General features: G+C 32.7%; 1 protein-coding gene across 7 annotated transcripts in view; it reads right to left on the minus strand.

Annotated features, from left to right (window-relative positions):
* Positions 1-15,770, minus strand: part of Rbp6 (RNA-binding protein 6) — a 1,547,649-nt gene that overhangs the window by 1,270,108 nt on the left and 261,771 nt on the right. For 6 of the 7 annotated variants that reach the window (XM_069847734.1, XM_069847740.1, XM_069847739.1 and 3 more), the window contains one exon: positions 6,593-6,677. The exons of the other annotated variant lie outside the window; for it this stretch is intronic. In XM_069847734.1, coding sequence (XP_069703835.1) covers positions 6,593-6,677 — 85 coding nt within the window. The remainder of the gene's footprint in view (positions 1-6,592; positions 6,678-15,770) is intronic. 7 annotated transcript variants of the gene reach the window in all.

Here is a 15,770-nt window from a genome sequence, read left to right on the forward strand (position 1 = left end):
TGCCAAATTTATACATGTAGAGTTTAGTAGAGATTTCTTCTCGCTCTTTTGCTTTAACACAATAAAATGTCATATTTATAGGATTCATAGTAATTACTAATCAAAACACCGATCCCTCCTAAATTTAAACCTCTGGAAAATAGAAAAAAAAAATGCTGAAAGTGCAGAAAACCGACGTCACGGAAAGCGTTCTTGATAAAGCTGAAACGCTACCCTCGTGACACAGCTCGTTTCTCCGGAAATTAAGTGAATATTACAAAGCTCATAATGAAATTCCGTTTACATCTGCCATCTAACTGCAACTTATTTATTCTTAGTCACTCATAGCACTTTAATGCTGCATGTCTTGTAGTGTGTTGTCTAAAGCACCGTGACTTACTTCAGATAAGTTCCTAATCCTGCACTGTTACTCACTTTTATTAATAAAATTAGGACTATAAGCGCTATTTTATTCCGGAAAACACATTACAATTAAACAAAATATTAATACGATCTCTTGATCTGTGAACTATGCTATACCACCTATACTAGATCATACTCTATATTATTCACTTGTCCGATTTATGTTCTCAGTGACTTGTGGCTTCATTCGGTTGGCATAAAATTTCCATTCATTTCTCTGAAGCTAAAAAAAAATAATAAATAAAAATAAAAAAATAAATAAATAAAACAAAATTTTCTATATGTAAATACATACAGAAAATAAGAGTCGACATTTTCAAATTAAGTCGAACCTAATTAAAAGTTCGATATTTAAAAAAAAATCGCGAGATAAATGAAGCATTCTAGTAAATAAACTCATATTTTCTTGAGTAAGATACATGAATACACTGAAGTTTGGCTGGAAGTAGTATTTTAAAACTATTACCTGTACTTACACTTCAACAGAAAGGCCTATATATTAATAACTCTACGTAATGTATACGTAAAGGTACAGTAATGTTTAACATTGTTCCGTAATTCTGTCTGTTGTGACAAACATTGGTTTCAACCTAGATAAGACTCAGCTATGACATTGCAAGACACGAATAACAGAAGCTTAATAGAGAAAACACTACCAGAATATTAGAGCCTGTCTACTCGTATAGGCTAGCCAATAAAACACAGTATTAAAACACTATCAAAACCAGTACAGCACTAACTTTGGATAATAACTTACACACTATATTATTGTAAATTATTCTAAACCTATTTTTTCTAATATTAGCCTCCTCATACAGTATCTAGACTAAACATGGAGTACAGTTCTTATGTTTCTGGTTTCAGTGTTGATATTTACGTTACAGCTTTATAACACATCAAGGGAAAAACGATAATAACATTATTTTGAGATGATATAATTATTATCGTCATTATCATTAATATTGCCATGTAGTTCTCTATACTCAAGGACTGACTACCTTTATCAAAAACTTGAAAAATGACAGATTTTTCTGTTGTGTGCTCAATATGTGTGAAATACAATGGAGGTAAAAATAGACACGTACATTATGTCTAATGACTACTGCTTCATCTATTTTTATTGTTATCGTTATTATAATTATTATTATATTATTATTAATGTCATTATTATTATTTTTACTACCATCAAATAAATTCTAGATAGAACTTAACTTAATAATTACTGATTAACTTTTCAACTTCTTTACCGTGTTAATTTTAGGATATTACCTGGCTGCCTAGTTTCGAAGTGTTGTTCTTCATTGTCCAAAGCCTAGTGAAGGTCATAAATTGCTATTTAATCTGGAGATGAAGGTAGTTTGAACATAATTTAAATTCCTACCAAAACTCTCACTATGCTAAATCAATTCCATAAATTTACTTAGGTATATATATTTTTATATTGTCTCAGAAATCTTGCTGAGCAATATTAAATACAACATATTATTGTGGCTCAATTTCGATCATCCTGTAGTGGCAAGGGATTCTTCAATAGCATTATATCGAGTTCAAAGTTTGCAGAGGGATAAATTATGTAAAGAACAAGTTATCTAAAAGAAATTTAGTTGTCGATACAAACTCAACAATAGAAAGTAAGTTTCAAATATAGTTTAAAATGTTTTGTATTGCCAGTTCTTCATCAGTTTCTTTGTAATTGGCGAAGACAAACCAAATGCGTCGCACCCTGGTCTATAGTACAAGAGGTTTAATAACTTTTAAGTCACATTTTAACTACAATAGTGTCTAGTATAAGTTAAAGTTAGAATACCCCTTACTGCCAGTACTTTTTAGTGGGTTATTTTACGACGCTTTATCAACTGTTATGGTTATCTAGCGTCTGAATGATATGAAGGTGATAATGCTGGCGAAATGAATCCAGGGTTCAGCGCCGAAAGTTATCCAGCATTTGCTCTTAATAGGTTGAGGGAAAACCCCGGAAAAAACCTCAACCAGGTAACTTGTCCCAATCAGGATTTGAACTCGGGCTCGCTCGTTTCACGGTCAGGCATTCTAACCGTTACTTCACAGCGGTGAACACCAGTACTATCACAATATGATAAAATGGGAGTGTGTAATTTATTTTCATTTGATTTACAGGTCTATTAGGCTCTATAAGAAGTGACTGATTACGGATTCGTGTGAAGCACGGTGCTGCAGCAGCTTGACAGAAAGCTTACCAAATAAATGCACTATTGAAACTACGAGAATTTTTGAAGTAGTTTTTGTGTCTTAAACTTCATATCAGCAGCAATTTTAGAAAGCAAAAATTCTGCCCTGTCTAAATTATTTTCTATATTGTAAGCATATCAACTGCAATAGGAATTATTATAGACCAGCATTTACGTTGGGATAAACAAATTGATTTCATGTGTACAAGTATAAGAAAGACAATTTATAAATTCATAATACTTAGAAATTTCATCACTAAGGAGGCATTGAGAATAATATTTTTAGCTTTGGTACAATAATTAATACAATATGGTATAATAAATTGGGGTGGAGTAACATCATATGTAATTAATCCATTAATTTTATTACGCAGAAGATTAATAAAAATTTGTCTGACCAAAAATATGGATTACCCAACAAATTTAATTTATACAGATTTTAATGTATTAACTATTGAAGAAATTTATAAATATAGTTTACTAACTTACTACCACAGAAATCAAATAAAACATAAATCTAATCGACAAGAATATCGTACTCGAAAATAAAAGTCTACTTTCCCATTAATTAAACCTAAATGCCATACAAGTGCAGCTCTTAAACATGGTGCTAGTTTCGGCCCAAGACTTTATAATAAAATTACAAGCCATATTCCAATTTTGAAGTATTTAAAATTGGAGCTTTTAAAAAAGAAATTTATAAAATTATTCATGATATATAATATTAACAAATGTGTGTACTTTTTTACCTTTTATTTCTGTCGACTATATTCATGTTTTTATTGAATATCACTGGCTTCCGCCTGATTATCAATTTATATTAAATGTATATTTTCTCTCTTTTTCTCTTCCTTCTTTATTCTTGCTCTTGTGTTGTATTTATTGGTTGAATTAAGTTACTTACTGTATTTAGTAAACTGTTCTTGTAAATTTTATGTTATATTATTGACTAAGACCACACCGTACAAGAGCCTGGCTCTTACGGTAGTTTGTACTCACTAGCTAGCTAGTTAAATAAATAAATGAATAAATAACTTAACAATAATTATCTTCCATGCTTTAGAGATATTTTACCTGCAAAGCCTCAAACACTTACACATCTAACGTACAGAAGGTTCTTCAATATCTCTGTTACTTATTACTGTATTTCCAGATCAATAATTATAGGAATAATGATAATAATGACAATAATAATATAAATTCGTTTGTCTGAAACAAAATATAAATTACATCTAACTTTCATTATGAAACTTATGCAACAGTGACAAACTGTAAAAATATATTTCAAGTAACTTCATGTAAAGTCTAGAAACATGAGGAGGCTTGTAACATTATTTTACTGGTTCTTCAGTCTAAGAATGCATCATTATTAATTTGTTTACAACTATGTATGTATAAACTCAACATTAGCACAAAATATTTTAAAGACTCGAGAGCTAGAGTGACTATCATGTTAGTAATCTATGAGAAGAAGAAAAACACCAAAACTGTCTAAAATAATCTAGATTTGGTTGGGCTCGTGATCACAGTGATAACGGAGGGAATTTGGATAGCGATCGGCTTATACATGGAAGAAGCAGTCACCAATCACCATGATTTTAAATTTACTGAGACATCATGAAACTACACATTTTGCTGTTACTGACGAACTAAAGGCCATTGTCTAAAGTATTACTTCAATTATTATATTAATATTTATAAAATTTCCGTAATAAATTTGATATTTTGTAAACCGATCTTTCAACTTCGACCACATTTGAAAAATAAAAAATTGTTAGTGGATTTTGATTAAAATTTATGGATCAAAATGCATTACCACAAAATAAATTATAAATTCTTCTATTATCAATTTTCAGTTTTCCATTTTACTGTACTCTAACAGAAAACATTTCTTCAATTATAATTACATTGAATAACTGTCCTCCTAAACATGTATAATTTTAAACACAAAAATTTCTAAGTAAACTTTAATTTAAAATCAAGTTTCTTATTATAGCACGAATAAATTTTAATTTCAATTTAAATCGCACAATTCATATATTTCTACCCGTTATTATCAATTAATTATCACTTAACTCTGAAAAAAATTACTTACAGGACTCCAAAAAAATTTAAGGCATTTGAACCAACCATAATATAAAGTAAAAATGTTATAAACTTTATTTTAAAAATCAAAATTATTCTTCAAAAAAAATATAAGTTAAGCTTAAAAGAATAGCCAAAGATTCTTAACAAAGATCAACTAAAAATTTGTGTTACAGAACAGAATAAATAATTGCAAAAAAGTTCAATTCACTGAAATTGCATGTCTCTTATTCTTGTTATGAACTAACTGATATCAAATTTTGAATATCTCTCTTTGACTACCGCATTTGATCTTAATATCGTGTAAACAAACAAGAAATATTGTACTTATTGAACATTGAAAAAACGATTCAGATTCTTCTTCAAAACGGATATATTTTTAAAGCTCTAATTCTCTTACCAAAAGGCAATTTAAGATTTTAGTTTTCTGTTGCAATAATACTTCTGTTCAAATTTCAGGTTAAAGTCATATAACCAATACTTTCTTAATTATAAAAAAACATATCCCTGTCCTAAAATGTTATTCGTTTACGACGAAAAGTAGGCATTTCATTCCACACATAAAAGTGCAAATCTTACGTTATTTTTCTAAATATACATGCACTGTCTAAATTTTGTATTTATTTTCAATGGAATTTCAATAAAAAACTGAAAGTTGGAAGACAGAATTTATGTCTCTATTCGCAAAATTAACTATCCATGTAGGTTTCTTTATGGACTATTCTTCGCAATTTTTTCAAAAGTTATTTGTAAATGTGATCACTTTAATAGGAACAAAATCATTGGAGATCTACGTATTTATATATGATGTAACGAAGTTTGTGCCTATTACAATAGGAAGGCAAATTATTATTGACACTTGTCAAATTCGTTTTAGATCGAAAACCTCATTTCCACTTCATTTTATATCACATTAGACAAACAAAATAACTCCAGGCGGGGTTCGAATCCATAACCACTTTCGAAAATGCGAAACTCTCTTAACTATATATTATACTGCGTTCGGATTAAAAATACTTCAGCTCGTAAGAAATGTTAGTATAAACTTTAACAATGAAGTACCATATTTTTAATGTTCCAAGATGTCTCAATAAACTTTAAATATCCTGTATATACACAATCTACTTACTTTCGTGTCTAGATTAACCAATGAGCGAATGAATTGCTTCCTGCGGGAATCTATTCTGTTCAAGAGCCGAGTCTGGCTTCCATTTCATAGCAACTCTTGCGAGAATCAAGGATACGCGATATTTTTTCAAAGTAATTTGAAGAAGGATGTATATTAAAAATAAAGACTGCAATATAAAATATGGAGAATGAAGGGAAAATGTACTGCAGAGTAATGAGAGAGGAGAGAGAAAAAAAAAGATCATTTCGTTCTTTTGAAAAAATGTATATATGTATATTTTTACAGAGGTTCCAATTTCCTTCAGGGGTTTTTCTTGGAATAATTAATGCTGCTCAATGGAGGGAGAAAAATACGATGTTCCTTCTTTTAGTGAGAAGGAGTTTGTGGGGGGTGGGGGGAGTAAAGAAAAGATATGGAGATTCTGTAGCAGCTCCGTAAATGAGAAAACATCCATTCGCCGACTGGCAAGGAATCTAGGGTGCAGTGACTTACCTCTTTCATGGACAATTGCCGGCCGTGATGCGTTCACACACACATAAAAATATATGTATTTTGATTTCGTTTTAATACACTTTTAAGAAATCAAAAATATAATTTCTTTTATAATCTTTTGAATATGAAATAATTTGAATATTGTACACGACGTTAAATTAAAGTTGTTTTCAAATTAATAATAAATGACCTCTCTGACTTTTTTCATCATATTTTAAGATTAATTTTTTTAAATAAAATTTATAGGACTATGGAATTAAAAAATTGTCTACGGTACCTTTTTACCGTCTAGCTCGTGTGTGCCTTGTGCTAAAACCTTATCTACGCTAGCCGGGTCGGCGAAGGTGATAAATCCGAAGCCCCTATAAGATAACATAAAATATAAAATATTACTAACAAGACAAAAAAACTACTACCATTAACAAACACACTAATACGAAAATTGTGTTAAAAATAACAAATACTAACAACATAGATCTGATGGTGACTAATGTAAAAAGGAGCAGCAAAGAGACAGAAGAAATTAAAAGACATTATGTGTTGTGTGCTAAACAAAAAAACAAGCATCTGGTTCACACAGTCATCTACAGAAGACAGTTGAAGGCGGATTTTCATTATGAGAACTCACAACAATTCAATGCAATGCAGAACAATTGCCAGACTTCCGGAAAAGTCGGAGCTGCCAACTTGGCCAGTTTTCAAAGATAAATATCTCATATCATAACAGTTAAGTTTAACAACAACGTTCGTCGTGTTGTGTTGTATTGCATTATTTTCGTGCGTTCTCAGAATGAAAAACGACCACAGAATTACAGTACATCACACCAGTATCATTAATGCACTAAATTAATGTTCTTCTGAAAGCTGTTACATCAGTTGCATTTAATTATTATATTAAATAAATATATTTTTCTAGTACATTTAAATCAGAATCAAATTATAACTCTTAAATTCATAGATAAGTATTTCTTGCATTGTAAAGTCATTCTCTGACCTGTTAAGCCATATTAAAATTTTAAATGTTACATATCAAAGCAAAAATTGAACCCATCTATGAAAGTATGATATTCTAGAATATAGATATACATAGATGTTCAGGGAAATATATGAAAATATTTAAATAATATAAGAAAATCCCTTACGCATTTGGCATAATATTTCACACTAGCTTTATGTACTGCAAAAAAGCTTAAGTTTTTAGAATTTACAGAAGCTTATGTTGACCTTACAGCTAAACTAACTGAGAACGACTACTTTGACTGACGGTCTTCAGAAGGCGAAAGAGTCTACCTCTCCCTACAGACAACCTAGTATTGGAGGTGCTTAAATGTTTCATTCGTTCCAAAAAATTGTCAGCTCATATACTAATAACTACAGTACAAACCGTTAGATTTGCAAAAGAATTCTCAATTCGTACTAATTTCATACATAATTTATTAAAATAATTTCACGTAATCCCTAATAGCTAGTGAGCCCTAAATTTATTTAAAAAATGGTCAGAAAATGCTTTAAAAGAAATAATGACGCAGTAAATATCCATGAATAAAAATAGATATTTATACATTCATATTAGATCATTAAAAGTATACGTTTAAGGACTGTTGGAATAAAAGTAACCTTAATTCACTAATTATTATTATTATTATTATTATTATTATTATTATTATTATTATTATTATTATTATTATAAGCCTTTATCGAAGACCTTACACTTCACAGAGATAATACTGTAAACCTAATCAAGAAAAATATAATTAATTTATGTCTGTACATATTTTAATATCCTCGCAGTGTAGTCTTCTTGTTCAATTAGATATATTTTACCTAGGGTGACCAGGTCCGGATATGTTCTCCTTTTTAAACCTTTGTCCGGGGTCCGAGCGGATTTTTAAAACATCAAGAAATATCCTCTTTTTCGTAACTTGTATGCCTGATATTTTTAAATTATCTGATTTGATGCCTTATTCAAGTAATTTGTCTGTAGGTGGCAGCAGCATCGGCGGAATATACTCTTTGCGAATGATCATAACTCTCTTTGCTCCTACTTGTTATGGTCGTTGCTTTCATATGTAGGCAACTGTAAAGTAATTTTACATTATTAAGTTTCATCATAAGTATTATGTAATAAAATAGATATTGACATCATTTTAAGTATAATATAGGGCTAAACTTAATTCTAAATAGATATTTTCTATCCTTTTTAATATCATAGTTCCCTTGACTTTCATATAGTAACTGTAAAATCATTATTATTATTATTATTATTATTATTATTATTATTATTATTATTATTATTAAGATTTATCATAATTATTTTGTAATAAAATAGATATTAACATACGTTTAAGTATGATATAAGCCTAAATCTGTACTTAAATATTTTGTAATAAAATAGATATTGACGTAATTTAAAGTATAATATAGGCCTGAACTAAATCTAAGTGCATATTTTCTGTTCTCCTTCTTCGAAAAATGTCCTCCTCTTTTAAGCTTTGTGTCCTCTTTTTTATCGATATGAATCTGGTCACCCTAATTTTACCTAACACATTACACACAGCGAGACTCCCATAAAAAAAAGTCAATACGAAATCGAATATTCCCTTATGACAAGGAAAAAATGATACTATAAATGGAAAAAAACATTTTTTTTTCATGAGAACTTTTATAGGATATACTTGGGAATGAAATCCGATCTCTTCTACGGACAAATTCTCCATTTGATTGAGTACACTTGGAGTATTCCGAGAAAAAAAAGTGAATGTCGTCTGGCGTCGTAGGAAAGGTAAATCAATGAGTGAACAAAGAACAAAGCGCAGATGGAAGTACGTATCTCGTGATGCTGCGACCGTCGACTGACTTCAGCGATATGGCAACGTCTGTTCATGCTGTACGTAGATGTGCATGCACTTCACATTATCTCAATTTTAATAATACTAGCTCAATATTACTAAACATAGCAAATTCGTTTTCATTTTGTACAAACAAATTCTGCGCCGTGTCAGGATACACCGGCACGTGCAATACGTCACCCAGTTTCGGGAACTAACTACAGTTTTGTTAGGTTGAATGTTTCATTTTTGTTTCGGCAATTAATTAAGGGCATACAATATATTTCCTCTTCATATGAAGTGATGTTCGACAGACTATCAGCTCACAAATTATTCACTATGTCCACTCAAAATATATCGTACGTTTCCATTATCACTTCAATATTGCAGAAGCTGCAAATTAAAATCAAAAGAGTCGTAGCACAGTCTGTAGCTGCTGTCGATGCCGAGATATTACTGAGAGAGTCCGCGCGGCACGGTTAATTTTTGCACACAACTTCGGCGTCCTCACGCCCATAGCGAGGGGAGGTGGCGTCACTGGAAGTGGTCACACAAGTTACATTGGATTATGATCTCTAACTAATAAGATTATCATTGGGCTGTGGCTAATAATTTTGTTCCAGTAACCGTTTGAAATTCTGACATTTTATTTCGTCACGGATCCAGGAACGGGTGGCCGTACTCATTGCGATGAAAGACGTAGGCCATTTCTACTTCAAAAATGGGCTCCATAAATGATCAGCTATTAAGATGCAGAAAATAATTTATTTACTAGTTGAGAAGACAGTAAAAACTACACATTTGGTACTTATAAACAGGCTTCGGCCTAGGGACACAGAGTAACCAGTATGAGGTTTAGAGTACACGGAGTATAAATGACGTCATGACCCGTGTGGAAGGGTGACTCCAACAGCACAGGTTGGTCCGTAATGTGTATTACCGTTGTGTGTATTGCGGTACGTGTAACAGGCTTCGGCATAGGAACACCTGATTGAAGGTTACAACTCACGTTAATACTTTAATGGTAGACATTTATTGTCCACACTAGGAATGTACTGTATAATTATACTGCATCTGTACAGGATGAAATATATTTTGTGCCGTACTGTGACGGACTGTTTACATGTTGAGACACGAAGTAAAGGCGCGCTCGATCTCCCACTTCACTCGACCAACACAATACTATCGTTCGTGTGTTCTGAACTTCATGCGTTTCTGTGCCCAGGACCGAAGCCTGCTGATAAACTACTGATTTGTATGGTAATATGGAGTAGTACTGTTTTATTTATTGTCAACTTTACAGTACACAAGTTACTTAAAGATGATGAGATGATAACATGGCAACAGAGGATTTATACGTTTCTCTGTTAGGTAATATGTATTAATAGTATAACTTATTTAACTGTAATTATTGTTGTTTTAGTTCTAACACTTACATTCCTGGTGCAATGAAAATAGCAAAAGACAAGTACCATAAAAGAACCAGTCATTATGACGCATTTATACCGGATCGAACTACGTTCCCTTTTGATAATGAACTAGCAGCATACTGAACTATGACAGACTGTCTAACATTAAGAGAAATGGTGATTCGAATTTTAAGAAAAACAATGTTTTCGAGTGTGCATTTTCAAGGCAATGTACAGTACAGAACGATTATTAACAGCTCAGCGACGCGAAAGAGGGGAAGTAATAGGAGTAGTGGGGAGAGTTCCGGAGTAGAGGTAAGGGCGAGCGGTCGGTAAAGGAATGCAGTACAGCTTAACTGTACTGGAAACACAACGCTATACCGCATGCGTGACATTTGATCGCTCTGACTGCAGGCAACAGACTAACCTGAACATCCCTTGGCGTAACTTAATGGACTTGCCTGACAAAGGCGCACATTGCCGGCGACTGTCAGGACTAAATAATCGTACTGTATAACAGGTCCACATTTTGTTCAACCAATATTGTTGTTGTACTAAGCAGAATAGTTTGTAGCTGTATGTATAAATTACGTAGGTTATATCAAGTTATTCACATCCTAGCCAATAATTTAGAAAAATCGATTAAAATACACTAAATAATAATACATAAATATTCCCGGTGACCACAAGTTGTGTCCTTAGTCAAGTAATTAAATAAACAAAATTTAAGAACACAAAAATGCATTTTTCTCCAATTATTTTTCCTTCAATGTAAAGGCAACCTCTTGTAAATTTTAGAAAGTACGTAGATACTGGGAGAGAGACAATATTAATTTGGAACAGTGAACTTCGCCATGTGGACGACGTTTTACTATAGCCTAAATGAAATGGGTAATATTTACTACAGCAATATCTTGTAAGTATTAACTTATATAGTATATTGTTCTTATGGCCGGGCATAGGCATTCAAGAATTCTAGAAAGCGTACTTAACCTAATCGCAGAGCTGGTACCGTACTCTTGGGATGCGGGAGAGCAAAAAAGCTATGACTCTCTGCCAACGCTGGAGTCGTTTTTCGATTCCGGGTCTGAAGAAATCTCCTGATTTTAAGTTAAAGGATTTGTCAAGTCAAGTTTGTAAAGCATCTTCTTTATCAAAGGAGTTCCCTTGACGGTTGTTAGTTAGACAACGGAAAACGTAGAAATCTGCAGAAGCAAGATCGGAAAACTATGGGGAATGTGGAATCACCTCCGAATCAAGCTCCTGGATAGCTGCTTTCGTCATGTTAGCGCAGTGCGAGCGTGCCTTTCGTGTTGCGGCAGCACTTGATCCAGTCTTCCTGATCGTTTTGCTTCAATTGCGGCCGCAAAGTGTCTGAGTTGTTTGCAGCAGTTACGGTTACATTCCTGAGAAGCAATTTGTAGTACACGACGCCTTCTTTCTCACCAGACTCATTACATCATCTTCTGTGAATGAACACTAACTTTTGTACAGGGTGTTATGTGTTAAAACGACGGAAGTATTTTCTTGCAGTGCTTTTCCGAAGGTATTCTCTCTGTTCACGGTACAAATGTTTCGAGTCGCCTCCGCTGCCTTTGCTGCGCTATTAAACTCAAACAGAAGAACATGTCGGAATTGTTTTTTTTTTCTCTCTCCACTTGGCACTCCATTTTCTTTAGCCCACAAAAAGCACAAAGTTTCTTCAAATCCGTAATACTCAATGCATATTTACAAGCACAACACTCCAAATGACAAATGACAAACATAAACAATTTCCTAACAACGCAGTGCTGTGATGATGAACGAAAACATTATAAACTTATGTATCAACCTAATAAAATTTTTATACTATATTCGACATTATTTGTACCGTTATCTACAATATTAAGGCACAGAGGCAATTAACGATCAATGAAAACATCCTGAAATAACGAGTAACAGATTAAGTTTAATGATGACCACAGTACAAAACTCGAACGCGCCTGAACGCTAGCGTTGGGTTGCATTAGTAAGTTACTCCAAGGACGTAGAGAAGTTGTTTCGCTGATGTGTAGCAGACAGACTGCTCAGAGGAACTAGTGATTAATATTTAATGAAGCCGTGCAGATAAGGCACAAGTACTCCATCAGGGCATCGCTGCACCATCATTATCGGAAATCTCTGGTTATAAAACGGATTAAGTTCTTGTAGGCATGATAAATTCATACCAGCTTCACAGCCTCCGAGTATTCAAGACCTCGTCTTTCACTTCAGATTGATTTATCAAAACAAATGACTGCTCAAGACGCGAAGAGAACGTTCTAGACTTCCTTTTATAAGTTACAAGGAATATAAAGTTATTTAACGATGCTTTGAACTTGAAACGTTATAGGATGAAATCTGTTCATTATTGTTTGACTAGCCTACGTCTTGCAGCAACGGCGGTTCATCATCTGTAAGAAAATAAGCAATGTTGATGAAACATCAGTCAATTATATTCGAACACAAATACGAATAGGTCTACATTCTGCTTGGTCGTCATAATAATTTACTATATAATGATAGATAAACAAGTCTGTGTCTTTGAGTGTAATTTTCTATTACAAAACATTTCGGCGCATCGTACCAGCATTTTGCTTTCGATTACACAGTTAAATTCCCGGAGACTTTAAGGGCCGATTGTATAAATCATTTAATCTTAGATCAGAGGTTAAATTTATCCTTGTTTCAGCTGAACTTGGAATTTTGTGTTGTATAAAGTCTAATCTGAGAGTAATTTGTCTCAAACTAAAGTCAACTTTGACTGAAGAAATTTCTCCGATTAAGTTAGATGATCCAAGTTCAATTATTTCTTTTCTGTTTGAAATATACGAGTGACAGATTGTGCAAATAAAATATCCATTATTATTAATATTAATAGATATGTTAGGTACATTTATATATATATTTCTTTCAATTTCTTGCCTTAATACACAAACATTCTTATATTTTATAAGGCCCTATCGTGTTCAGCAGTATCAAATAACAAAACCTATAATTATATTATGTTTATAACAACCAATGGATATGATGGGTACATTCATAAATGTTCAATTAACTGTATTACTAAACGAAAATTGTCGTTTTATAAAGCTTTATTATGTTTAGCAGTATCAAACACCATAACATGATAACAACTTGGAGAACAGTCAACCTTCTTCTTATTGTCCGCCATTATTTACATTGTACAAAAAACCAGTGTCTCCAACAGAGTGTAATACGGAAAGTCGCCAAAAAGTAGTTGTAAAGTCGCTAGATTTCTCATTATCAACAAAGAAAGATTAAATTTTGTCACTATGGGGTGCTAAAAAGGTCACTAAATCCCTATTTAAGCAATATAAAAGTTAAAAGAAATTGTTGTTGAAAAAGAGTTAAAGTCACTAGATTGGCAACACTTAACAAACCTGGTATAACATGGTCCGCGTATCACTTATTTTACCTGTTTATGCGATGTTGCCAAATCCTTTTCACGTGAACTTAGATTGCATTTGAACCAAGGTAATTTGATCGCAGAAAAGTTTTATACAATAGAAGAAGTGTCTGAACTCGGTTCACTTTTCGATCTTCGATCAAAGTTGATCTTTAGTCAGGGAGTTTTATACAATTGGCCCTAAGTGGAATATATGTCGGACAAAGAAGATTTTCGAGGAATAGGTCTACTCCTATTTCCCCTTCCGCTGTTCCACAAATGCTCCATTAATCAATATCATCACATCGGTTCGAAGTAGATCCACTGCCTATTGCACGCCAGAGACAACGCTGGAGGAGGCAAAAATCAATAATTAATGGCAATATTTATAGAGAGGGTCGCTGTTGTCAATGATAAAGTTCAGAGTAATCATAATTTTGAAAGCTCTGACATGTAAATCCGAAATATTGCATCTATTTATTTCTGTAAATAGCATTTTTAGATCTTTTAACGCTGGGAGATCGTGTTAAAAATGGCTATTGTACGGTAGAGTGCGAAAAGTACTTTTAACACTGACTTTCAACTGTTTGCGTCAATTGACAATTTTTCCCACCAGATGCCATACGGTAGCAATCGTAACAGATCAATAAAGCGGTTCAAATAATGCCAGGCCTACTCTTAATAATGAATGGTTTTAGTTAAGGAGCGTACATAAATTAAATAAATTGCTTCAACAAATATTTTATTTAGGTATACATTATATGAAAAAGAATTAAATGCAATTAAACATAGGATCTACCTGGGTTCGCAGCGGGGACCTGTCCATCTGCAGTCTAATAGTCTACCACTAGCTAAAATACCGGCTGCTTTTAGTGTGGTAACGTTTCACTGTTATAATAAGGCGTATTATAGTAAATGAGAAGTCTGTTTTACATATAGACCCTACCTAAAATAAGTGAGTTTAAAGATTGCTGGCACTTCAATGTTACCAATCTTGAAAGTAAAACCCTAATGTTACTTTTTTTAGTAGGTTATTTTACGATGCTTTATCAATTGATATTGTTATCTAGCGTCTGAGTGAGATGAAGGTGATAATGCCGGCGAAATGAGTCCGGGGTACAACGTTAAAAGTTACCCAGCATATATTCTTAATGAGTTGAGAGAAAACTCCGGAAAAAACCTTAGGTAACTTGTCCCAACCAGGATTTGAACCTGGGCCCGTTCGTTTCACCGTCAGGCAGGCTAACCGTTACTCCACAGCGATGGACCCTAATGTTATTAAAAAGCTGTATTATGTTTCATTGTCAATTTATAGTAAATGTTTTTTCTATCTCTCTCTCTTTCTTCTTTTTTTGCTCTTGTGTGTTAGTTATCGGTCTGAATTAAGTTAATTAATGTAGCCTATTTAGTAAACTGTATTTGTAAATTTTATGTTATATTATTGGCTAAGACCACACAGCCTGGCTCTTACGGTAGTGGATAGAAACATTTTTGTTGTGTAATTTTAATTTGTACTCATTTTGCCTACTAGCTAAATAAATAACGTGATGAAAACAGTAACTTCACTCACAATTCGCAATAAAAAGAACAATAATTATATTTTTGCAATTTATTATGTTAGTCCATATTATAATCGCGATATAAAATATACACAGAATATGTAATCCGGATAAAATTTGTGAAATTAATTAGAGTAACTTGCCTTGCCTGATAAATACATCAAATTGTGCCAACCTAACAGTTACAAAATGAATAACTCTCAAGATATCCGTAATAAACGTGTATTTGAGG

Source organism: Periplaneta americana, chromosome 15 (genome assembly GCF_040183065.1).
Source record: "Periplaneta americana isolate PAMFEO1 chromosome 15, P.americana_PAMFEO1_priV1, whole genome shotgun sequence".
Lineage (NCBI taxonomy): Eukaryota > Metazoa > Arthropoda > Insecta > Blattodea > Blattidae > Periplaneta > Periplaneta americana.